The 25,753-nt window shown below is 43.8% G+C and overlaps 1 protein-coding gene across 1 annotated transcript in view; it reads left to right on the forward strand.

Annotated features, from left to right (window-relative positions):
* Positions 1-6: 6 nt before the first annotated feature.
* The window catches only part of Ppp2r5a (protein phosphatase 2 regulatory subunit B'alpha), a 44,515-nt gene continuing 18,768 nt past the window's right edge, over positions 7-25,753 (forward strand). Inside the window, exons 1-2 of the mRNA XM_055609180.1 lie at positions 7-269; positions 22,623-22,819. Coding sequence (XP_055465155.1) covers positions 89-269; positions 22,623-22,819 — 378 coding nt within the window. The 5' untranslated portion in view covers positions 7-88. The remainder of the gene's footprint in view (positions 270-22,622; positions 22,820-25,753) is intronic.

The following is a 25,753-nucleotide window of genomic DNA, read 5'->3' on the forward strand; positions in this document are numbered from 1 at the left end:
GGGGAGCGGCTCGCGCGGCGCCGGGGCGCAGGGGCGCAGGCTCGCCGCACTCGCCGGGCGGCCGCCGCGGGAGGCCGGGGTCGCGGAGATGTCGCTGCCGTCGCCGCCCGCGCCGACCGCCTGCGCCGCCATCTCGGCCTCGGAGAAGGTGGACGGCTTCACCCGGAAATCGGTGCGCAAGGCGCAGAGGCAGAAGCGCTCGCAGGGCTCCTCGCAGTTCCGCAGCCAGGGCGGCCAGGCGGAGCTGCACCCGCTGCCCCAGCTCAAAGGTAACCGCCGGCCCCGCTCTCTCCGCCTCCCCGCCCGCCCCTGCGCCGCCCGAGCCGGGGTCCCGGCCGACGGCCGCTCGCACCTCTGGCCCTGAGACGCAGCTCTGCGGAAAAAGCTTAGAGCCGGGGCGGGGGCCGTCGCGCAGAAGACCTCGGCGCTCTGTGGAGAGGTTCGCCGGAGAGCGGGGACTCGCCTCCAGGCACTCCGTACGGTCTCGGACAGCAGTTCAGATTGGTATCCGTGCCTTGCGGGACGCTTGGCCCGCCCTCGGCCTCTCTTTCCCCACCGGCTCTGGAGGCCGTCCGCGAGTCGCCTCGTGGTGTTCCTGCTTGTGCTTCGAGAATGACTGGCTTCTGATTTAATAATTTTGCCTCTTACGAGCCAGGTGTCATTATGGGAAAGATGGTTGTGTGCGTAGGCGTTTGAGAAGTTCCTGCAACCTGATAGAAATCTAGAGGATGATTTACAAGGCCAAGACACTAAAGGGTCAGGCCAAAATAGATAAATGACCAGCAGATGTTTGAGTGCGTTTGACTGAGATCCAGCATCCCTTTCGAGGCCAGTCTGGTTCTGGTGTGTCTTTGAGTCTATGAATCCTGACTCAGTTTGTCGAGGAGTGTAAAGAGAATCCCAGATCAGATCAGCTGTTGACCAGCAACTGCTCTGGAGCCCCATGTAGACCCTGCTTCTGCCTGCCTCTTGGGGTGCTTCTGAGTCAAGGGCACGCCACACCTAGAATCGAACCGCCTTCTGACCACAGTGTACGTAGGTTTAGTGTGTGCGATCTCATTTACGACTGATTGTTTAACGCACGGACCGCATTTGTCAGAGTTGGTGGAGCACGGCCGTAAGGGAAGCGAGTGCCATAAAATGGCCCTGCCGACCCGTGAGGATGGTGGATTGGGAGAGCTTTAAGTTCTCATCCTTAATCAAGTTATTTTATGCTTTGACCGTCTTTCTGTCGTACTTCATGGCGAGCGTGAGCTATCCTTGCTCTTAGTGGAGTACTCCGTCCTCTGACCTAACTGAATTCTGAGCGGAAGTTTAAACATCTGGTTAGCCTCGAGAGACGCAGCTTTGAAGATCTTGCTTTTAAAGCTGACAGGAGTTCATCAAGATTCTAAGTTGCATGCTCTTTGGTTCGGGAAGTTGCAGCTAGCGTAGATGTTTTTATTTAGAGTTTGGTCAGTAGTAGAAAAAAAGGAAACTTAATTTTAGGCATTTGCACGTATAGTAACCCCTCTAAGGTATTATTCACAATAAATTGGTGCAGACTCAATCAAGGAAATAAAACTTTTTACTTGGAAATAAAACCCGCAAATAGGAAAAACTCCTTTTACTCCAGTTGTCAGAATGCTTGAAAAGTGGTTTTTACGTAGAATTGTTTTACTTAGTACTTTGTGGGGGCCCTTGATACCACAGCGTTGTATTTTCTCTGTCAGAGTATCCCCACCCCCATTTGTGGGTTTAACACAAACAACAGCAGAGGAAACCCTTTAGTATGAGAGAGAGTTTTCCTTCCTGCTCTGAAATAACAATCTTAACTGTGGAGTGATTCAGAGATCCGTGGGCACCCAGGATCTTTCAAGTATTTATATCAGCCTGCTTACTTTACGCTTTGTCCACGCGGATCTAAACTGGAAAGGCGCCAAGTAGTTTTCTTAAAAGCAGATTGCGAGTAAGGATTAACAAAACAGTCCAACCTTTTCAGTTTATTTTTTGCAAAATCATGTAGGTGAGTGGGTTGCTGAAAATGTTAAAAATAAATAGTAAGTTTTTCGAGAGCTACATGCTAGAAAATAAAATTAGGAACATTTTATGTGAATCATTGTTTCTGGCCTTGAAACTTATGCTCATGTAGGTTGTAATTTTTCCGCCTAAAACTTGTTATTTGAAAATGAACAATTAGGAAACTTGTTATTTAAAATAGGTAGTCTTTCAATGTGTTTATCCTATTTTGGTTTATATTTCTGGAAGGATTGGATTAGTAAAATAGCTGATCCCTTACATGTATATAACAGCTTAGTATTTTAAATAATTATCCTAAAACAAAATGACAAACTACTATTGTCTGTGACAACTGGACAACCTAAAACTGTGCATCGTTAGTCCTCGTTATCTCTGTTTTCATACCCACGATGGTAGTCCTGACGCGCTCTTCTGTGACAGGCTAGAACTCTGTTGAGGCTTAAGCAGGCTAGTTTCAAACCTGCGGTTATTTGGGTGGTGCCCCATCTGACTGCAGCTCTGGTGAGTCGTTTTGCTGTCAATTTATTTTACATAAACTTGAAGTAGTATGGCTGAGGAAGTTACAGTGGAGGGAGCCCCGGGTGAAAGTAAGGTTTTGCTCTTTCTGAGTTATTTTCCTTATCAGTAGAGTGGGAATAATACTGTCTCCCAGGATTGGAGAGACTAAGTGAAATAATTTAAGTGCCTAAAAATATGCAAAGAATGCCAGCTCCCACTCTGTTGTATGTGAGATCCAGATTAAGATATTTTTAAGTGAAGAATTATTATAGTACCTAAATATAAGCTTTCCTAGAACATTATTTTTAAATATGTGTGTGCAAGGCATCGTAGGTGTCTGCAGAGGCCAGAGTGCTGGGCGCTCTGTGAGTGGCTGTGACGTAGGTGCTGGGAACAGAACTGGGGTCTGGGGAGGAGCACATGCTTTTAACCTGGGCTCATCTTCCCAGCCTGTAGGAATAACTTTTTTTTTTTTAATCAAAAAAAGGAATCAGATTAGTCATTATGACCATACAGACATGTATTTCTCCTAGAATGTAGTCAGTAAACAGCAAGGAACAGAAACTGACTTGAGATTGAACTCCTCAGATGAGGTGAAGAGGTTCCTGTAGAGGTGGCTCAGTGGGTAAGAGCACTGACTCTTCTTCCTAGAGGTCCCAGGTTCCGATCGCAGCGACCACGTGGTGGTTCACAAGCGTCATCTGTCAAAGTTCTGGGGATCCAGTGCCCTCCTCTGACCTGTGAGGACACCAGGCACACAGGTGGCACACAAACATACACCCCAACACATGAAAATAAATAACTGAACAGGAAGGTGAGGTAGAGAGCTTCCTGGGAATCATCCTATTTTGCATTGTTGATCTCTGAGGAACTGAGGCCAGGGCCAGGGCGTGGCTGCTAACTGAAGTAGCTTGCTTAGCAGTGGGGAGAGGCATGGCTTGTTTTGTGCAGGTGTGTGGTCTTCTGGGCGAACTGTGACACACTTGGTTTGTTAGTTGTCCTGATTTGGGGAGGGGCCCGCCCCCACTACCCATTTAACTTGAAGGCTGATGGAGACCCACAGGTTGTTACTACTGCGAACACAACGCTTTGTGATTGGGAACAGTGAGGTGAGGTTGACACTCATCTCAATCAGCTGAGAGGTGTTTTCAGCGCCTATAACATTTGAGTTATTTTGGGACTATTTTCTGACCATTGTCATATCCCTTCCTTTTCCTTTTCAAGGATATACTTAGAAATCGCTAAATATAGTGTCTAGCGTTAGTCTTCACGTGAAGAATCTTTTTTCCGTTAAGGCTGACATCTTCAGAATTCCTATTTAGGATCACCCCCCCCCCATTTATTTATTTATTTGGTCATGTTTCTTAATTTGATTTTGGCTTATTTTTGGAGGCATCTAATTGAGAAAAGTGATAATCTAGGAAAATATATCTAGCAGATTGGTAAGGCCATTGGGGTAGAGTGCTGTCCTGTAGGTAGCAGGCTGGAATCGTGTCCCTGCTTCGGTGAGGACTCGCCATTGCTTTGGGCTAGTTGTTCAGTCCCTGTGAACTCAGCTTTCAGCTACGAGAAAAGCTTTCTCCTTGGTAAAGACTCTGTGAAGACAGGCCTTTAGGTTAGTATTGCCCTTTTGAGTTTTAGAGACAAAGGTTTAGCTACAAAATAATACATTTGGGAAATAAGTTTTTTGCTTTTTAATTTTTTTGCTTGTTTCCTTCGTTTATCTTTTAACATAGTATCATCGGGGTAGATTCGGGTCAGTGTTTTTGTGTTTTTGTTTTGCATACTGTGTGCTACACTGTGTAGTCCTTCTATCCACTTGGAAAGCTTAAAAGTAACAGGCATACCTGGCCCCGTGCCTGTGCCTTGGTCTGCCTTAATTACTCTAAGGCCCTGGGTAGGCAGCGTGTTTATCTTTGACACTCCCAGGGTGATTCTCACGTGCAGTTCAGAGTGAGATCCCACCGTCACTAATACAGTATTGGGCATTTGCTGCTTTAATTTATAACTGAAGCTTTGTCTTTCTCTCCACTCCGGCTCCTTACTCTCAACTCAGCCCATTAACTTTTCCTGCCCTCATTCACCCTCTGGATTTACAATTCACTCTCTTAACTCTGCTGCCCCCCTATGGCTGGCTGATTCGAGCTTTTCTAAAGGGAAGGATGTCAGCGTCTTTTAGTTCTTGCTTTATTATCTAAATGAAAGCCCAACTGTTGTTATTCAGTGCCCAGTGATCAGGTTTGTTTTAGAGCTGAGATTGAGCAGGCAAGAATTGAGATCATATGATTGAGTTTGGCTTAACTTTAATCCCATCTTTCAGAATCACAGGTAATGATACCAGTCGCTTTGGAGTATCAGACTGATGTCTTCTATTTCTTGAAGATCTCAGCCTAATATTTCTACCGGCTATATCAAATAAAGCGTAATGGTGTTGCACACCCTTGATCTGGCCTCTCTGGAGTCAGACAGAACTCCGAGTTTGAGGCCATTCTGGCCTACATAGCAAATTCCAGGCCAACCTAGATTGCATAGTGGACCTGTTTTTAAAAAAAGTTTAAAAAAAAAAAAAAAAAAAAAAAAGGGAAAGTGAACTGTTGAGTTTTAACTGTTTGGGGTCATGCCTTATGTTTGTATTATATCAAGTGTTTTCTTCCAGAGCATCTTTCTTCCTTCCTTTCCCTTCTTTCTTTTCGATTTAATTGTTTATACAGTTTTCCGCCTGTGTGCCGGAAGAGGGCACCAGATCTCATTGTAGATAGTTATGAGCTACTATGTGGTTCCTGGGAATTGAACTCGGGACCTTTGGAAGAACAGTCAGTGCTCTTAACCTCTGAGCCTTCTCTCCAGCCCCAGAGCATTTTTCATGTTGACAGTTAACTTAACCTTGACCATGTTTTTTTGTGAAAGGTAATGGTGAGGCTAAAAGCCAGTTTTAATCCATTTTCCTAATTTGTCGTTGGCCTTTCTGCTAACCACTTTAAATAATACTAGCATATGTTGATTTTAATATGTGGTAGTTTTCTTTCCAGAACAACATGGCAGATTTTATTTTGCAAAGTGGCTGTCTAGACTAAGGACAGTGTAACAAATGTCCGGTCGGCACAGCCGCTGTTTTGTGAGACTGTGGTTGTCTGTACTCACCACCTTCCCACCTTATAGTGGGCTCCAGGGTGTTCAGTATTGACTGTTAGAGATATGTTCTCTTCTCATGCCTAAAACAGTGCAGGCTAAGGAAAGGAATTCTGATTTCTTCGTACTTTGATAGTAAAAAGTAAATATGGGGTTGGCTTGGTTTTGCTTTAGTGTATGTGCTGCTGAAGTGAGCACAGTAAATACTGCATTAAAACAAAGGTACTTGCTATTACATTTGCTATAGTGTGGGCTAATCCAGATTATTCTAGAAAAGCAGTCATGTAACGTTGTGTGGAAAAGTAATATAAGGTTGATGCAGATAAGGATTTATGTGTATTTAAAATTGGGTAAAATGAGAGCTTATATTTATATTTTATATTCCATTTATCTGCCTGTCTATCTATCTATCTATCTATCTATCTATCTATCTATCTGTCTATCTATGTATTTATTTATTTATTTTGTGGTAGGTTCTCACTATGTAGCCTGGACCTCAGACTTACTACTGTGTAGCCCAGAGTGGCCTTGAACTCATGATCCTCCTCCTTCCCAAATGATGATATTACATGCCTGTAGGACCGTGTCCAGCTAGTTTACATTAATCTCTAAATTTGAGGTTCAGTCTTAATTTACAAAGATTCCTTGAAGGAAGTAAAAGAAACAGATTAATGTATGACCACTCTGGAAATCAATCTGGTGCTTCCTCAGACAACTAGGAATAGTGTTTCCTCAAGATCCAGCTATACCACTCCTAGGCATATACCCAAAAGAGGCTCAAGTACACAATAAGGACATTTGCTCAACCATGTTTTGTAGCAGCCTTATTTGTAATAGCCAGAAGCTGGAAACAACCCAGATGCCCCTCAGTGGAGGAATGGATACAGAAATTGTGGTACATCTACACAATGGAATATTACTCAGCAATAAAAAACAAGGAAATCATGCAGGTAAATGGTGGGATCTGGAAAAGATCATCCTGAGTGAGCTATCCCAGAAGCAGAAAGACGCACATGGTATATACTCACTCATATAGAATAGGATAAACATACTAAAATCTGTACACCTAAAGAAACTAATCAAGACGGAGGACTCTTGCCAAAATGCTCAATCCCTATCCAGAAAGGCAAAGAGGGTGGACGTCAGAAGAAGGAGAAAAAAGGGAACAAGTCAGGAGCCTGACACAGAGGACCTCTGAAAGGCTCTGCCCTGCAGACTATCAAAGTAGATGCTGAGACTTATGGCCAACCTTTGGGCAGAGTGTAGGGAACCTTATGAAAGAAGTGGGAAACAGTAAGATCGGGAGAGGACAGGAACTCCACAAGGTGAGCAACAGAACCAAAAAATCTGAGCAGAGGAGTCTTTCCTGAGACTGATACTCCAACCAAGGACCATGCATGGAGATAACCTAAGACCCCTGTACAGATGTAGCCCATGGCAGTTCAGTATCCAAGTGGGTTCCATAGTAATAGGAACAGGGACTGTCTCTGACATGAACTGATTGGTCTGCTCTTTAATTACCTCTTCCTGAGGGGTAAGCAGCATTACCAGGCCACAGAGGAAGACAATGCAGCCACTCCTGATGAGACCTAATTGACTAGGATCAGAAGGAAGGAAAAGAAGACCTCCCTATCAATGGACTTGGGGAGGGGCATGCATGCAGAGGGGGGAGGAAGGGAGGGATTGGGACCAGAGGAGGGAGGGAACCATAGGGGGGATACAAAGTGAATAAAGTGTAATTAATAAAGAATTAAAAAAAAAAGAAACAGATTAAAATGTGTAGTTACTTTTAGTCTATTATTGCATAACAAGAAACCCAATTGCTGAACGTTTGACATGACTGGCTGGTCTGTGTAGAACAGACTATTTGTGTGAGCAATAATTGAGTAATAAGCGGTTTCAAGACTATTTTTTATATACATCTTTTTGAACTCGTCCCTGGAGAAATTTGTTTTTGTGAGCTTTTGAGTAAGGAGGAATTTTAGAAACCCTATCATTTTGGTTCACATTTCCTTAAAGAAACTTACCAGGTTTCATTTGCTCATGCCTATCGTTTTTGTAGTTTACTTGCTAGGGTAGGTTTCATGGTCTAAGAGAACCTTTTCTCACTCGGATACTGAACAAAAGAGATTTCTTGGGATCACACTCCTCCTGGAACAGCTAATTCACCTCCTCCAGCCACCGTGAGCTCTAGTTGAGCCCGCAACTCCGAACAGGAAGCCTCAGAAGCCAGTCTCCTGGGCCTCCTTTGGGAGCGGATTTCACTCTTGTTCTAAGTACACAGCAGTCTAGGCATTTCGTCAGAGAATCTCTGAAGAGAAGAGGGGTTTGCTCAGTGTTAGGATGCCAGGGGAGTGTGTGAGAACGGCCCACTCTATTGTTGTTATGGGAGAAGGAAAAAGAAAACTTCCAGGAGAAAGAATCAGCTGAGACCTAACGGCTAACTGGCTGGAAGGTGTTAGCAAAGAGAGATGGGGTCTCAGGCCCACCATCAGGATGTGCAGACCCGCAGTGGAGCACCGCACATCAGAGGAGTGCCAGCCTTTGTGGTTAGGGAGGACTCCGGAGCAGCGCTTCGGAGCTTGCTTTACTTTGGGATGTTGTGTAAAGAGTGGGGACAGGCATTACACTGCGGTTACCCTGACTGTCCCCTCGAGGAGTGTGGGAGATGGAATAGGGACGCCAGCCTTGTAATCTTTACACGAGATGATTACAATAGCCTTCCTAAATGGAGCTGGAGTGGCGCCTTAGACAGGGCTTAGTGAGGAACTCACTTAAACACCTAGGTGTGTGATAGCAGTTTGTGAGGAGGTAGCCCAGGGTAGCCTCAGACTCAACAATCCTGCCTTACTTAGCTGTCTCAGTGATAAGATTACAGGATTTCAGACAAATCAGATTTGGAGGGAAATAATATTTTTGTTGATAGTGCTTAAAAATTTGTTTTTGAGGCAGGATCACACTGAGCACAGGCTGGCCTCAAACTCGTGGTGATCTGCCTTAGCCTTCCGGGCGCTGAAGTTACGGATGTGAGCCACAGGGAGGGCCAGGCTTTAAAAGTATCCGCTGTTGGGTGGGACACTGAGGTGAGGCCGCCTTTGGAAAGTTCCTTTGGGGGTACAGCGGAACACGTGTGCACGTGGCGGTCTTCCGCTCGCCAGTGGCGTTGGAAGCAGTGGAAGCTGAAGCGCTGCTCAGGAGAAATGTGTAGAATGAGAAGAGGCCAGGGCACACCGGCATCTGGAGAGGCGGGGAGACAGTGTGCACCCAAAGCCTCGGTAGGAGAGGGCTAGTCGCTGGGTGGGTAGAGCGAATGACAGCAGAAAAGTCACTCAAGTCCATGCTGTTGGCAGTCTTCATTCTTGGGTCATTGGCTATTTGGGGGTGGGGAACATTGCAGAGGTTTGATAGACTTGAAGTGAGACACTTGCAGGGTAAAGATTAAGTGTGTGTGTGTGTGTGTGTTCATTTAAACATGGGCTACTAAGATGGTTCGCTGGTTAAGATTACTGGCTGCTCTTCCACAGGACCTGGGGTTCATATCCCAGCATCCGTATAACATTAACGACAGTTCTAACTCCCATCCCAGAGGCTCTGTCACACTTTTCTGGCCTTCCTCAGGCGTATGTAAGGTATACAGACACACATGCAGGCAAAACCACCCATACACATTAAAAAAACAAACCTTAAAAAGATATGTGTTGTAGCTGCGGAAGGGAGAGTAGATTGTGGACCAGTGTATTAAGGAGGGAGGAGTACCTGGTCGGGAGGTTGTTTTTACAGCCTCATTAAGGCAAGCTACAGCTCCATCCAGAGGGCAGCTGCAGAGCCGGGGAGGGGTTTGTTGGGGTTTATTGGCGGTCCTTACAGGTAGGACGGTTAGCTCATTGTCTGGAGTGGGAAGAGGTGGGATGAAGGGGGGTCATCTCAAGGTGTTTTCTCCTGGACACTTGGATGACCACCACCACGAGTGTTCTGGAAAAGAGCCAGGTAGAGATGGAGATCCCATTTTATTTTATAAACTTTACATTTTAAAAATACGGTTCCAAATATCAAAAAGGCCTTTGGATTTTTTTTTTTTTTTTGATCCACATTTTTGTGTGTGTGCACACTCATAAGCTGTTTTAAAATACAGTTCTAAATATCAAAAAGGCCTCTGGATTTTTTGTTCCACATTTTTGTGTGTGCACACTCATGCATGTGTGACCGTCCGAGGACAACTTGCAGGAATTGGTTCTCTCTACCACGTGTTCTCAGGATGGGTGCAGGTCAACAGACGTAGAGGCAGGCGCCGTGATCCTGCCCCACCTCACCAGCTTGTACCTGAGAACATTGTTTTACCGTCAGCAGCAGCTCAGACTCCCAGGTTTGCTTATGAAGGACCCGTCCCTAGGGGGTCTTGTGTGTGCACAGCGCAGGTGTTAGCTGAGGCGGGACGGGATTCTGGGAGAAGTGTGTGAGTTCTTCAGCTGTCTGCTGTGTGCCTTACACCAGAGGCTTTGAAAACTGCTATGTCCCCACACTACACACACAGCCTGCAGGTTTATTGAGTGGGATAAAGAGGCTAACGCTATTAGTAAGTTGATTTAAAGAACAACATAAAGTCATAGTTAACAATTTTATGTTTTATGACTTGTTTTTCTGTTGCTGTGAGGAGACACCATGAACAAGGAAGGCAGCTTATAGAGGAGAGAGTTTACTGAGAATCTGTACTTTGAGAGAATTAAAGTTCATAACTGTCATGTCTGTGAGCATGGCGGCAGGTGGGCACGGTGCTGAGAGCCTGCGTCTTATCTGTGCATAGGAGGTGGGCTGGGGTGGGACTCTCTGGGACTATGAGCTTGAAAGACTCAAAGGCCGCCCTCAGTGACATGCACCCTTCAACGAGGCCACATCCACAATCCCTCTCAGCCGTCACACCAACTAGGGACCAGATACTGCAAACCGCCACAATAACTGAGTACCGTGTAGCTACACCAGCGTTTTGAGTTGGTCTAGGTTAGGTTTATTCTTTGCTGATCCCTTACAGTTTAACCTTACTTCCCTGAAGTTAAACTGAAGATGTATGTTGACTGCATTTAAGTAAGACTGAGCACCTTGTTTTCTGTCTGTGCAAGAGAAAGACTAGTGGTTCAGAGCGTTCCAAGAAAGCTGCTGGCTTACGGGCTTGACAACTGGGGAATATTTAACACTCACTGTCCCTACTGCCCTTAAATCACCTAAAGTTTGTTCTAAAAATAATGGAGAACATTTGCTTTATGAATGGACCCTGATAATTGTCAGTGGCACAGCACATTTGTGACACAGCTAGATTTGTAATCAGAGTCACTGCCACTCAGTTACAATTATCTGAAAGTGTTAGCTTGAATGTGCAGTCCCAGATTGCCAAGAGCTGAGGCCACTTACCCAGCTCTCTTCTGGGGATCTGTGCACAGGGTACTGGAATTCTGTTATGCTGCAGCCACATTTACACATACTGTCTTTCCTATTGGTTCCCCCAGTTTGAAAGCTGGAAATAATGTGGGCTGAGATAACTGAGATTTGCATATAAACGTAGTTAGGAAAATTTGTCAGACACTTCAGTAGTTTTGGTCTCCTGAAGTTTCTAGAGATGAAATTGGACAATTCTGTGCCATCTCTTTAAGGTATCAGGTGCGTTTGTGCGGGCAGTCGGTGCGCAGCCCTAACTTGAAGGAAGTGGCCCCGGCAGCGGATGTTTCTAGGCTACTTTGAAGTCCTGCTTCCTCCCTGGGGGTCATACACTGGCTGTGGGCAGCCGGGGACGGCCCCGGTGCTTGGTCTAGCTGGTAGCTGGCATTGCTGTGGTACCTGGATGACCCTGCACACACTTGGAAACTCATTTTTAGTTCTAGAGCAGGAATGACTATTTTAGGATGTAATATTTGGCGTGAGTCATAAGTCTCAGTTTTCATTGTTTTCTGAAATAAACTCATTTAAAGAATACACAGTGAGAAATACCATTCTTAACTACCTTGTTTCTTTATGTGACTCTTTAAAAGAGCTTGTAGATTATTAAAAACAAAACTCCCCATTTGGAGCAAACCTCAGATTTAACACCGCGTGCTTCGCTGTCAGAGGCACTGGGGGCTGTAGGTGGTTCACCCGGTGCTTTAACTTCATGGGACGTTATAAACAGCATGATTTTTCTGAAAGAAAAATAATTTTTAACTGATTCTGAATAAAGTACTTCTGGAAGTGCAGAATTGGATCGTTTGAAACTGTGGTTATAAATTCCATACTCTAGATGGGATGGTTCAGTAGGCAGAAAGTGCTTGGTGCCAAGCCCAGGGACCACCCCATGCCCCGAGACCAGATACTCAGCTTAAAATAAATAAGTTTCATAAAATAAGAGGAAGTTTCTTTTTTAAACTTTTATTTCCTTACTTATTTCTATGTCTGTGTACATGAGTGTGCAGGCACAGGCATGCCTTGATAAACATGGAGGGTCTGGGGTGCAGCCCAAGCTGTCAGGCTTGGCAGTGCCTGCCTGCTGAGCTGCCCCTCTGGCTCAGAAATGGTTTCTCCTTTAACTTTTGTTGTTGCTGTTTTGTTTTTTGTTTTTTTGAGACAGGGTTTCTCTGTGTAACCTTGGCTGTTCTGCGCTTACTTTGTAGACCAGGCTGGCCTCAACTCATAGAGATCTGCCTGTCTGCCTTTCCAAGTGCTGGGATTACAGACATGTGCCACAGTGCTTGGCTTATTTAATTTTTTTTTTTTTTCTTTTGGAGTGTTGAGATTGAATGAGAAGCAGTAAGTGCTGTGAATATTTCTAAGAGTCTTGTTTTAGGAGTTTATACATTGATCTATTAGAAAATCCAGTTAAATCCATCCTTTTTTTTCCAGAAAAATTGATTGACTATCTTAAGGTTGTCACACCCAGCTGAGGGTGAAGGAAGTAGAGCTGGCGAGCAGCTGAGGTTCTGCTGCGTATTTGAGCGCCTGCTGAGGAAGGTACCGTGTTCTGAGTCCAGCAGGGGTTTAAGACTTGTGCAGGGATCAGCGTGAGATAGACGTCCCGACAGCTGTAAAGTGAGGGAGCTGTAGCTGCCTTAGCCTTCTATTCCTTTTGTAAAGATCTGTTTAGAATCCCACATACTCTTGTTTTATGAATAGCAGGTTTCATATTCAAATGAGATTAGGGGGATGACATAAGTTTTGCATTTATTCTTCCAAGAGGCAGTTGTCAGCTGCATGCTGGTTGATTCCACAGAGGATCTATAGAACATGCCTAGTAGCTCGTCTTTGTTCCTGCTCTCGCTGCTTTATCAAAAGTGACATTTGAAATTAAAGAGGTAATATATAATTAGCTTCCCTTCTTCCTTTCCTCCTCCTTCCATCTTTTGCTGCCTCTCCCCTCCCCTCTTCCTCTTCCCTTTCTTGACTGGGATATGTAGCCCAGGCCAGCCTGGAGCTCTCAGTTCTCCTACCTAAGCTGTCAAAAGATTGAGATTATAAGCATGTGCCACCTTACCCAGCTTACAGTAAGTTTTTTTAATGATCACTGTGCTTTCACCTTTCTATAGCAATAGTTATGGATACAGTTATATTTGGATGGAATTAAAGCTGTTGTAAGTTTTAGGCAGTGTTCCAGTGGTTAATCTTTTTTTAAAGAATTATTTATTTATTTATTATTATTATTATTATTATTATTTTTAAAGATTAATTTATTATTTATACAACATTCTGCCTGCACACCAGATCTTACTATAGATGGTTATGAGCCACCATGTGGTTGCTGGGAATTGAACTCAGGACCTTTGGAAGAACAGTGAGTGTTCTTAACCTCTGAGCCATCACTCCAGCCCTATTTATTTATTATTTAAACAGCATTCTGCCTGCATGCCAGAAGAGGGCACCAGATCTCACTACAGATGGTTGTGAGCCACCATATGGTTACTGGGAACTGAACTCAGGACCCTTAGGAAGAACAGCCAGTATTCCTAACCTCTGAGCCATCTCTCCAGCCCCCCAGTGGCTAATCTTAATACACACACACATTAAAATATCAGACTGACAGTGTGAATGTTAGTTTCCTAACATGTGATGTCTGTACTTTTTTCTCACCATTTTCAGTTGTAATGAAATTCTTAGCTAAGTCATACTTACTAAGAGTGCTGAGTCATTTTTTTAAATAAATATAAATATTTCCATTGCTTCCTTACTATAGCCTGATCTTTAGTTTTAGGTAAAAGCAAGTTTAAGCTCTTAGTTACAATGTTCTTGGGCATTGCCAAAAGCTGCATGTCCTGTATCCTGTGTCATTCTCTTGGTTAGAATTCTGGACCACATCCTCAGCCTGCCCCTGAGTGGTGCTGGGGGCTGTGACACCGCACTTGTTTTATAATTTGTAACATGAATCCTATGTGAGGTGATACTTTAGATTTCAAATACATGAGCAGCAGTAACTGGGGGCATGGTTTATAAAATTATCTTATTACAGATTATGCCTGCTCTTTCAAATACTTGTAATTAAACACAGCACGAACACATGAAAAAGTTGAAATAACTCAGTTGTGCCTGGGTGTCTCACATTGACTTAATGAAGATGGTGAAGGAGAGGAGAGCTTTAAGACAGGCTGGTCAGGAATCAGTGTTCCCTTTCTGTCTGGCAGCAGCCATCAGGTGAGCTGAGATACAAATGCACACAAATACACCCAGGAGCTCTGCAAGCAGCAGCAGTCTGGCTAGAGAGTCCGCTGCTGGCAGTGCTGACAGCTTGCTGTGCTGCACAGGCCTCCCTCCTCACCCAGCCCAGGGAGGCTGCCAGGCTGGGATAGAAGGGGAAGCAAGGCTGTGTCAAGGTGTTGACCAGCTGAAGTTTGCCTGAAGCCTTCCGTCTGTTGCTGAGGAGAGAGCCAGACGCCATTATGAGTCTTTGAGAGTCCTGAATTCGAATTCTTGCTAGGCTGCTGAAGATTTCACATCCAATCCTTTGAGTTATCCTCATTGGTCTATTCCATAAAGGTATCGGAAGAAACCTGACACCCAGCGGATCACCACCCCAGTCCACAAGGCTGCAAGGGCTGTGGCTTGGAAAGGGCCAGTTTCACCACAGTTGTTGGCTGCGGCTCCTCATCTCTTCCGTTACCATGCATGCACTCACTGTCCGTAGAAGTCATACTCGATAAGTAATTTACAAGAGAAAAAAATCCAAATACCAGTGTTCTTCAACGTGGTGTTTGAAACCTTGAGAAGAATACGGACTAGCCAGCTAGGGCTGGCGCACTCCTTTAATCCCAGCACTTGGGAAGCAGAGGCAGGTGGACTTCTGTGACCAGATCTACACAGTGAGTCCAGGACAGTCAAGACTATACAAAGAAACACTATCTCAAAAAAAAAAAAAAAACAACAACAACAAAAAACAAACAAACAAAACAACAGACTAGACTTTCTGCTGAGATGCCCTTGCATAGTATTAGCAAAACTATACTTTAGGGCCACATCGATGTAGTTATTTAGTTAAAATTTTTTTTGTTTTATTTTGTTGTTTTGAGACAGAGTCTTGCTATTTGCTCCGGCTGTCCTAGAACTCATTTTGTAGACCAGGCTGGTCTCAAACTCACAGAGATCACCTGCCTCTGCCTCCTTCGAGCTAAGATTAAAGGCGTACACCATCACACCCATCTTCACTGTAGCAATTTTTGACAGGTTGGCAAAGTGTTCTGCAAAGTAATCTATGTAGCCATCATTGTTTCATATGCATTTGCTAGATCTTTATTTTGTTTGTGGATTTTGGAGCTCTCATTTACTGGTCCTTATAAAATTTTCCTGAATCCAGTTTAGTGTTACAAGGTACAGATGCTTTATAAAAACGAAAGAAGGGGTCTGAGCACGTGTGTGTGTGTGTGTGTGTGTGTGTGTGTGTGTGTGTGATAGACCGACATTTGTATGACGTGATTAGAGGTGTTACTAGAGCTGACATGTAAACTGTACTGTCTCTCAGTAACGGCAGGTAATTTGATAGGAGAGGATTTGGAGACTAGAACTGGACTGCATTTTAAGAAGAGCCTTATTAGGAAAAGATTTACTGGACTGAAGATGTTCAGTTGCTGGGGTGCTTGCTGTGTATGCACAACCCGGGTTCACATAAGCAGGGCTGGACAAAACAGACTGGAGCCGTGTGCTTGTAACCGAAGTTCCTGGAAGCTAGGGGTGGGAGGGTCAGGGGTCAGGGTGGTCCTCGGCTGCACAACAGATTTGAGGCCATTTTGGGATACTGGAGAAGATTCACACAGCATGTAATCACCCATTTCCACAGTTAAATGGGTCAATATGTTCACAGATGTGTGCCACCATCAGCGCCAGCTTTAGGGTGTTTTCCATCACTCAGGTTTTTATCTGATATCTCCATGTTGCTTTCTTTTTTAAAAATAGCTTTGTTAGGTATAAGATTTGTGGTCCAGTGTTTTGAGACTTTGAATGTGATTCTATATTCTGGCCTCTGTTTTCTTGGTTGATAATTCCATTATTAATCTTATGTCCTACAAATAATTGTTTTTATCTCAGTATTTTAAGGATTTTGTTCTTGTCTAATTTTCACTGCACTGACTGTAGTTTATGGATCTCCTTGATTTTATCCTTCCTTTTGTTTTTTCAGTTTACGTTTGTTTGTTTGCTCTGTGTGCCTATGGATACGGGCGCTGTGTGGACACCTGTGTACCACAGAATGCGTGTCGGAGGATAACTTTCAGAAGCCCATTCTTCCCTTCCACCGTGTGGATTCTAGCTTGGTAACAGGCATCTTACTGGATGAGCCATCTTGCTGGCCTGAATTGATTCATTTTTGGAACTCGCTGAGCTGCTTAGATATACTAGGTTAGAACTATTCAGTGTATTTGCAAAGTTTTGGTTACTCATTCTTCAAATGTTTTTTTTCTGCTCCTTTTATCTCTGTGGTACTTCCATTATGAATACTTTAGGGCACTAAAGCTCTGTCCATTTTCTTCCATTTCTAAAAAAATTATTTGTTTTATTTTATATGTGGACGTTTTGCCTGCATCTGTATTATGTGCTCCACCATGTGTGTTTGGTGCCTGTGGAGGTTAAAAGAGAGCATTGGATTCCCTGAAACTGAGTAACGTATGGTGGTAAGTCACCGTGGGGGTGCTGGGACTCGAACCCAGGTCCTCTACAAGAGCAGCCAGTGCTCTAAACTTTTGAGCCATCTCTCCAGCCCTTCTTTCAGTCTTTAAGATTGGAATATATCTCTTGATATGTCTTTCAGTTCCTGATGAGTTCCTTTAGTGATTGTTTTCATTTTGTTAGACTTTTTTTTTAAGATTCATTTATTTATTTTATGTATATGAATGATCTATTTTCATGCACAGCAGAAGAGGGAATCACATTCCTTATAGATGGTTGTGAGCCACCATGTGTGGTTTCTGGAAGTGAACTCAGGACCTCCGGAAGAGCAGTCAGTGCTCTTAACCACTGAGCCATCTCTCCAGCCCTTTGTTAGACTTCTTAAATCTGTAATTTCCATTTTTGAATTGGTATTTTTTCCTCTTTATTGTTGTTCTCTATTTGACATGGCATTGTATGACAGTTTCCTTTAATCATGGTTTCTTTTGAATAATGGCTACTTGAAAATCATGTTCTATTAAATCTAGTGTGAACTCTCACAAGCAATTAAGTTATGCGTTTCTTCTTGTTAACCTATGGGCTGTCCTTTTCCAGACAGCGAGAGGGAGGGCTGGAAGTAGGAAGGGTGTGAACATGACGTTTAAAACGTGTGTTGGGTGCTGATCTCACCCCTGGGGATTGTTGTCGTTACTCGCTTGTGTGTTTAGTGGCTGGGTGAGCGGTCTCCTCACCCTCAGGGAGGCGCAGCTTTGGATGTGCGCAGTCGACCTGGGGAGACAGTGGTCTTAGTAGGCTTCTCTTCTCCTGGCAGTACTTCTGCCTCTCAGTTCTGCTTATTTCCACTCGACTGCTCAGTGGCTTTTACCAGTGCTATAGGGCACAGTTGGTCTAGTCCAGTTCAGGCTGTAAGGGATTTACGCCAGTGATCTTGTTCTTATACCAGAAGGCTCCTCCAGGCTGCCCCCTTTTGCAGATCTCTTCTGAAAATGAGTAGGCCTGGGGTTATCTCATGTCCTGGGTGAGTCTAGAAATCTCTGTCCTTCGTCACAGCCGCTGCTGTGTCTGAGGATACCTGTAAGCTAAAGGGTCCTTTGAGAAAGCAGGGCTGACTTTATGGAAGGGTCATTGTAGGTTAGCCCGGGGTGGTCGGGGCCATATCACAGTGCTGCTGTCCTTGGCTCTCTTAGTTTTCACACCAGTCTTTAAATGCTCTTTTATTGTTTGTTTTAAAACTTTATTTTGAGGGGCTGGAGAGATGGCTCAGAGGTTAAGAGCACTGGCTGTTCTTCCAAAGGTCTTGAGTTCAATTCCCAGCAACCACATGGTGGACTCACAACCATCTACAGTGAGATCTGGTACTCTCTTCTGGCACGCAGTAGAACACTGTGTGAATAATAAATAAATAAATCTTAAAAAAAAAAAAAACAACAAACTTTATTTTGAGAAAGGTCTTGCTATGTGTAGACCAGGCTAGCCTTGAAATTTTGGTGATTCTTCTGCTCAGCCTCTCAAGTGCTGGAATTACAGGCATGAACCACCATCCTGAGCTATACAGTTGTTTTAAAGTGAACTTTGGGGGAAGCAGGTGGTCTGAGGAATTCTTACCCTTGTCTTCTTGGAAGTTGGTCTTTGACTTAGTACAGTTTTAACTTGTTTTAGAGTAGTAACTAGTACCTTTTATCTAGCTATCGTAGCTTTCAGGTACAAAATTATGCACTTGTATTTTAAATCTTAGAGGATATGGGAAATTCCTTGAAGTAAATATCTTTCTAAAAATGACACAAGAAACAAAGATTTTAATACATGTGTCTTATTTGACTGACTCTGAATTACTAAAAAAGTAAAATTACAGAGCAGTGTAACTCATGAACATAACTTGAAAATCTTGAATAAAATATTGGCAAATTGAATTGAATTCTGAAATATATAGGTAGAATATAGTGTATTGACCATGTAAGATTCGTGCCAGGGATGTAAGCCTGGCTTTTTTCTTTTCTTTTTTAATGACAGTCATTTCTTGGCCTTTTGCCCATGATCTAGTGTAAAACATGACTATCTTTGGTTCTTGACAAAGATGTAAAGACTAGGGTTTGAAGAAAAGCCCACCTCCTTAACAGCAGAGCCAGAAAAGCTGGGTTCCCCATGTGGAAGAATGGGACCTCATCCATATCTACCATGATGTACTATAATCAACTCAGAATGGATCAGAGGCCTTAAGTTAGTAAACTTGACTTTGAAGCTTCTGGAAGTAAATGCTTCCTAATATTTGTCGGGCAAGGACATGCTGGAAAGGATTCCAACAGCCCAGGAAATAACCCCAAGAATTGGCAAAATTGGAATTACACGAAATTAAGCTTCTCCACAGCAAAGGAAACAATTCAGAGATAGCTTACTGAACAAGGCCATCTTGAATCTTGGCTGTCTACTCATCAGACCAGAGATTTGTCCAAATATATAAAGAAAGCTGCAAAAATGTAACACATACAAATTATCCAGTCAGTAAATGAACTAATAGCCAAATAGTTCTCAATATAAGAAATAAAATAGCCAGTAGTACTTTAAAAGTATTGAATATCCTTAGCCATTAGAACTTGCAAATTAAAACCGTCTTGACAGCCCGTCTCACCCATGCCATGACGGCTAGCAAGAAAACAAATGACAGCAAGGCGCCACTAGGGAAGGCACGCTGGGCAGCCACTGGAAATGAGTGTGGGAGTTTCTCTAACAGCTAAGAATAGGCCTGCCCTATAGCCCAGCTCTTCCACTCTTGGTGGATATCCAAAGGACTCTTAGGTCAGCACGTTGCAGAGATAACGTACACACTGCACTAGTCACAACAGCCAAAAATGAAACCAGCCTCGCTGTCTTTCAAACAAAGAATGTCGTACATAGAGATTTTATTCCCCTTGTATTGCGGTTGTCTAGAGGAACAGAGCTGATTGAATCCATATTAAAAGGGAATTTATCCATCAGTGTTAGTTTTCTCATCGCTCTGACAAAAGCACCTGGTACAAATGAAGGAAGAAGGGTTTTCTTTTTAGCTGATGATCTTGGGCAGAACAGAATCGTGTGGAGATGGAGCTTCTTCACCTCGGGGTGGACAGGAAGCTGTTATAATTTTCAGAGGCATGCCCCAGGACCTGTTTCCTTCAGCTAGGCTTACCTTCTGAAGTTTCCATTGTCCACCAAAGTGCCACCAACCAGCTGGGAACCAACAGTTCACCTCATGGGCTTGTGGGGAACAGTGCACTTTCAAACCGTAATCTTTGCAATAGATAAACAGCATTATGATAGACAGAGGCTGGCCTCTTACTGTTAGAAACCCCCTCCATCGTCTCTAAGGGGTGAAGGGAGTGAGCCGCTGCTGGCTCAGGTTTTGAATGGGAGGCATGGCTTTTATAGACTGAGAAGAAAATTGGCTCACTTGTGGAAGTGGGAGGAGAGAACAGGACTTAGATGGTAATTACATGTAGAAGTGGATAAAGCATGAGTTTGTTCATTTCAGCATCAGGGAGAAAAATACTCAAAAATACTGTTAAGACTGTTAAAACCATCAGCTTCTAACGATGGCCTGTTACACTCAAGTCATCATTCTAATGGAATCATATTAATTATAAAGATGCAGTACAGAGCTGGGACATAGGTCAGTAGTAGAGCACTTGTCTAGCATGTATGAGTCCTGTGTCATCCCCAGTATCACGGACACACAAGAGTAAGATGTGATAGAGATAGTGACCTGAGTAAGAACAGAGCTGTGTTTGAATAACTGAGAGAACTAGGAGTTGAGAAAGGGTTCTTAGAATGGGGTCATCTTCAGCGGCTTGAATGGATAATACATCATATTGTTCCAGAAAGCTCAACATGCTAAAAGCTTATTAAAAAAGAGATGTCTTACCTTCTAGTCTTTCAAACTAATGAATTTGGTACAATGTTAGGAAATATTATTTATTAATTGAAATTAACTGTTTAACAGGAAACTCCAAAAGATTTAAGAAAAAGGCCACTCAGACGCCACTGCCTTAGCCGAGCTGGAGCAGATTCTGCTGGTGGACACCTGCTGGTGTTTTGGGAGGAAGGAGGGTGGTTGGCCTGGCTGCTGGCTGTGTGCGTCAGGTCTGCTTTGTTCTCATTATCCAGAGCACAGATGACTTTTATGATACACGGCTGCAAACTTAATGATGCTTAAAAAAAGATATCTTAAAATATGCCCACTTCAGAGTAGTTCCATAGGAGCCTGACTACTAAAACGGTAGTAAAAATGTTACTTACTGTCCCTTTGTGTCACAGAGTCCCATGCTGGCTCTGGGACAGAACAGGCAATGACCTCTGTGGACATAGAACTGTCTCAGGCACTTCAGCCACAGATGGCTGTTACAGCAAATACAAACTGTATTTTTTTACTTTCATCACTCATCCGGCAGTCATGGAAATCATGCTGTCCTTATAACTCCCACAGCAGAAAAGTACAGGGGGCTGGGAGGATGGCTCAAGGTGGGCCCTGAAGTGATGAGGACAGAGCTGGATTTCCACAGACAGAAGTCAGGCACCTGTACTCCCAATGCTGAGGAGGCAGAGACCAGAGGCTCCCGGGGCTGTCTGGTCAGATAGATGGACAAGTACCAAGTTCCTGGCTCAGTGAAAGTCCTGACTCAAAAACAAGGTAGCAATTGATTGAGAAAGACATCTGACATCAGCCTCGGCCCCTACATGTATACCCACACACATGCACCCACACCCAATCACGAGGACACAGCCTACATGCACACTCACACTCACGCACCCCCCATGCAGGTACCCGTAGTGAGGGTTCAATCTTTTTGAAGATCTTTTCTGTGTATTTACATAAAATAGGTACTGGTTTTGGATGGAGAAATAATTTTACATAGTATGCGCCTAAGCATCAGCTTTTAGATATATGATCTTAGAAATTTAACCCCAGAAGTACAAGAGACTTAGAGAAGTAAGAGGCTGGCGGGTTCCTGTGGATACATTATGAAGTCCAGAGTTTAAGTGTTGTAATGCTAAAAAACAAAAAGCTGTAATACATTTGTTAGGGTCGATGTAATGTCCCTTGTTTTTGTAACAGGCAGAAGGCAAATACTTATTTCTGTGCTAGGCTCTATGCTAGGCATTAGAGAAGAGAGAAGAATTGGTGGGTGGAACCAGTTAACACTTGATTTCTGCTTTGGGGGAAAGCTTTTGGATTAGGAGTATAAAAACACAAGATACAGTTCCAGTCCAGCACAAAAACACCGTCGCAGAGATCCACAGCTAAAGTGCTGTAGGGTAAGGTGGGTTATTTCAGTTCTATTGGGAAACCCCTGACTGAGGCCAGAATGGAACCAGTGAGTAGGGTTTCCAGGACAGTAATGTAGGGAGATGGCTATTGTGGGCTTAGGATGCAGGCGTGCTCTTCAGGAAACCGAGGGCTGCAGTCCACCAGGATGGGTGGGCACGTTGGCTCGTGTTGTGCTCCGCCAAGGTGGCTGCACCGTGATGGGACTCCGAGGCTTCCTTCCTGAATTATCGATTTTCTTACGGGAGTTTCAACTTTTTTAAGAAGCTTGGATAGCAAATCAAATGAATAATTAGTTATGAATGATTAGTCTGCTGTGGCTGAATCTAGATGAGGGATGATAAGCATCTGAAATAATGGGGGTAGTCACAAGAGATATGACTGCTGTTAGAATCGGTAATGTTCGCTGACCTGCTGTGGGCAGCAAGAACAGCCCAGCAGAAATGATAGACACCTGGATCTACCGCTCAGTCGCCTAGAGGACTGCATGCACGCAAAGGACTTCTACAAGTCATATTTAAAGAACACAAAAGTAGCACTCGTGTTTCTCTATTCAGAGTTTTTCTCTTTCTGTTTGCAGATGCCACGTCAAACGAGCAGCAGGAGCTTTTCTGCCAGAAGCTACAGCAGTGCTGTGTGCTGTTTGATTTCATGGACTCTGTTTCAGACTTGAAGAGCAAAGAAGTTAAAAGAGCAACCCTGAATGAACTGGTTGAGTATGTTTCAACTAATCGTGGTGTAATTGTTGAATCAGCGTATTCTGATATAGTAAAAATGGTAAGCCTCTAGATTCTATTCCTCAGATTTATGTAAGCTCAAAGATCTGAGGTGTATGTTCAGTAACTGACACGCCGAAAACAATCTTCTTAAAACATCCTGCTGGGGCCAGGCACTGCGGCACACCCTTCACCCCAGCACCCCAGAGACTGAGGCAGGCGATCTTGTCAGCTGGCTGCATAGTGAGTTCCAGGACAGCCAGGGAAGCATCAGGAGAGTCTGTCTCAAAGGGGGGGAGGGGCTCCTTTCTCTTTCCGATCCGGCAGTTGACTGTAGGAGTCTGAGAAGATACTAGTTACTGTGGCTCCTGCATACCTTATTGGATAGTGCAGATCTCAAACTTGGGAGAAAGATGTAGGCTCAGGAATAGTGCTCTTGTCTAGGGCCTCCGGAGTTGGGTTCCCGGCACCACATCTGCAGCTCACTGCCTGTGTATCGCCCCTGCAGCAGGGCTGCCTCCGGCTTCTGGCACCCGCACTCAGGTGCACGTACCTGCACACACACGTAACTAAAACTAGAGTCACTACAAAGAAAACAATGAGTTGGGTGCCGTGGTGCACGCCTGTAATCCAGCACTGTGGGAAGCACAGGCAGGCAGATGCTGTGAGTTCGAGGCCAGCCTGGTCTACAAAGTGAGTCCAGGACGGACAAGACTATATAGAGAAACCTTGTCTCAAAAAAAAAAAAAGAGAGAGAGAGAGTGAAAGGAAAAGAAAAGACAGAAGGCAGTGTAAATTCATCTGTACAGATGATAGATAATGTCTGAGCGAGTAGTTCCTGGGGATTATAAAGGGCAGGGAAGACAAGTGAAAGAGCTTGTGATTAGGGATCCTCATGTAGTAGTTGTAACCCATCAGGAGTTAGTAGTACTTCCTGTCAGGCCTCCTCAGTCGGAAGCCAGAAATCTGAGGCAAAAACATTTGAGCACTGACATGACTCCATAAGTGGAAAATTCACACCTGACTTTAAAGTCCAAACAGGTGAACTAAAAATATTGACAGTAGGTGATAAACAGGTCTCATGTTTAGATGCCCGGGTACCTCATCATAGCAGTGTACAGGTAAGCAAGCCAAAGTCCAGGGCATTTTAGACATGGAACACTCAGCCTATATACATATAGGCTGATACATATACATATAGGCTACATACATATACATATAGGCTGATATGAGATATCCCATATTATGGGATATCTCATGTGCAAATTAAATTGTTGCCATCTTTATGCAGTGAGATTGTTTAGGATGATACTTCAGCCATGGAAATTGGTCCAGCATTTGTAACTTGCCTTTTCTCCTACACTAATGAGATAAAACATTTGAAAGGGAATGGTTAGAATCACTGAGAGCATAATTTAAACTACACCGGGACAGAAGAACCAACAGCCTATACATGCTCTGGGGGAAGAATAAAGTGGATTTAGGAAAAACATACTTGCGCCTAGTAAATGAGTTGGGTTTTCTTTGTATGATTTTTGAAGACCTATCAAAGGAACTTAGAAATTTGTGTTGTATTTCTAAGAACAGAAATTGATGCCTTAGCGGTTCTTTGTTTGTTTGTTTTTAAAGATTGGCTATAGAAAGAACATTAATCAGAATAAACTCCCACAGATAGTAAGAGAGAATGTAAATCTTAAATACCGATGAGCTTCCTTTTTTATTTTTATTTTATTATTACAATTTCAAGAGTTTTATTGCCTTCTGTTGACTGATTTCCAGTGGTTTTTATTGAAGTATTTTTGAAATTCCAGTGGAAGACACTCTGTTTTATAAAGTTGATAAGATATTGGTTACTCTATAATTCTCTAAATATTGTTCTGCCATTTAATCTCTTTATACAAGTGAAAAGATGTGTGTTTCCTTGTTTTTAATTTCTGTGCTAGTTTCTAGGTAAGTGTTTGGGCCATCTGATCAACATTTCTTTTGACATGCTTCTGGACATTTGTCACAGGGTATTTTATTGGTGGTTTCAAGGTTAACTTCTCACTTTACTAGTGGCAATCAGGAGACTTGCTGCCGTTTTCTGCGAGGCTGATGGCCATCGGTTACTGGCACATAGCTTAGCAGTTTGCTTCAGACAGCCATCTCTCACTGCAGTCATAGTCCCTCATTACAGCCATCTCTTGCTATAGGCAGAGGCAGGTGGATCCCTGTGAGTTCGAGGCCAGCCTGCTCTACAAAGTGAGTCCAGAACAGCCAAGAATATACAGAGAAACCCTGTTTTGAATAACCAAACCAACCAACCAACCAAACAAACAAACCAAAAACACAAAAAATGCAAACAACAGCAAAAACCCAATAAATAATTTCCTCCTTTGCATCATCTGTGTCAGCCCGGACCTAAATAACCACACTTATCCTTTTCTCTACAGCAAAGGCTACACTGTGGTCCCAAACCACAATTCTTTTTGCTTTTTAGAACTCACTGGCCTCTAACTCAGACATCTGCCTGCCTCTGCCTCCAGAGAACTAGGATTAAAGGTGTGTGCTGTTAAACCCAGCCTAATTCTTCCAACGAGATAGAACAGACCAGATAGTTTAGTGAAGTCTAAGGCTGAGCTCGTAAGGGGTTGCTGTAGGGAGGGGTTGCTGTAGGGAGGGGTGGCTGTAGGGAGGGGGTGGCTGTAGGGAGGGGGTGGCTGTAGATCCTCTGCTGGGGTTAAGCTGTGCCCTGCCCCACCAGGCCCAGTGTGCCCAGTGCAAAAGAGTAATTACAACAGCACTTCCACTGGCTCTAAAATGAATGCCAGAGCACTTCCTTGTTTCAGAGTAATTTGTGTTTTTAAAGTGTCATATCTCAGCGTTTTGAAACCTAGAATTACACCCTCATGAGGTTTAATAACTTGTAACAAGGAGAGTGTTCATGTTACAGGTGTAGAACACGGCGGAGTTAGGGTTTGGGAGGAATTGGAGAAGGATGATTCAAGACAGATGC

The sequence above is a fragment of the Psammomys obesus genome, unplaced genomic scaffold (genome assembly GCF_907164565.1).
Source record: "Psammomys obesus unplaced genomic scaffold, mPsaObe1.curated_primary_1811, whole genome shotgun sequence".
Classification (NCBI taxonomy): domain Eukaryota; kingdom Metazoa; phylum Chordata; class Mammalia; order Rodentia; family Muridae; genus Psammomys; species Psammomys obesus.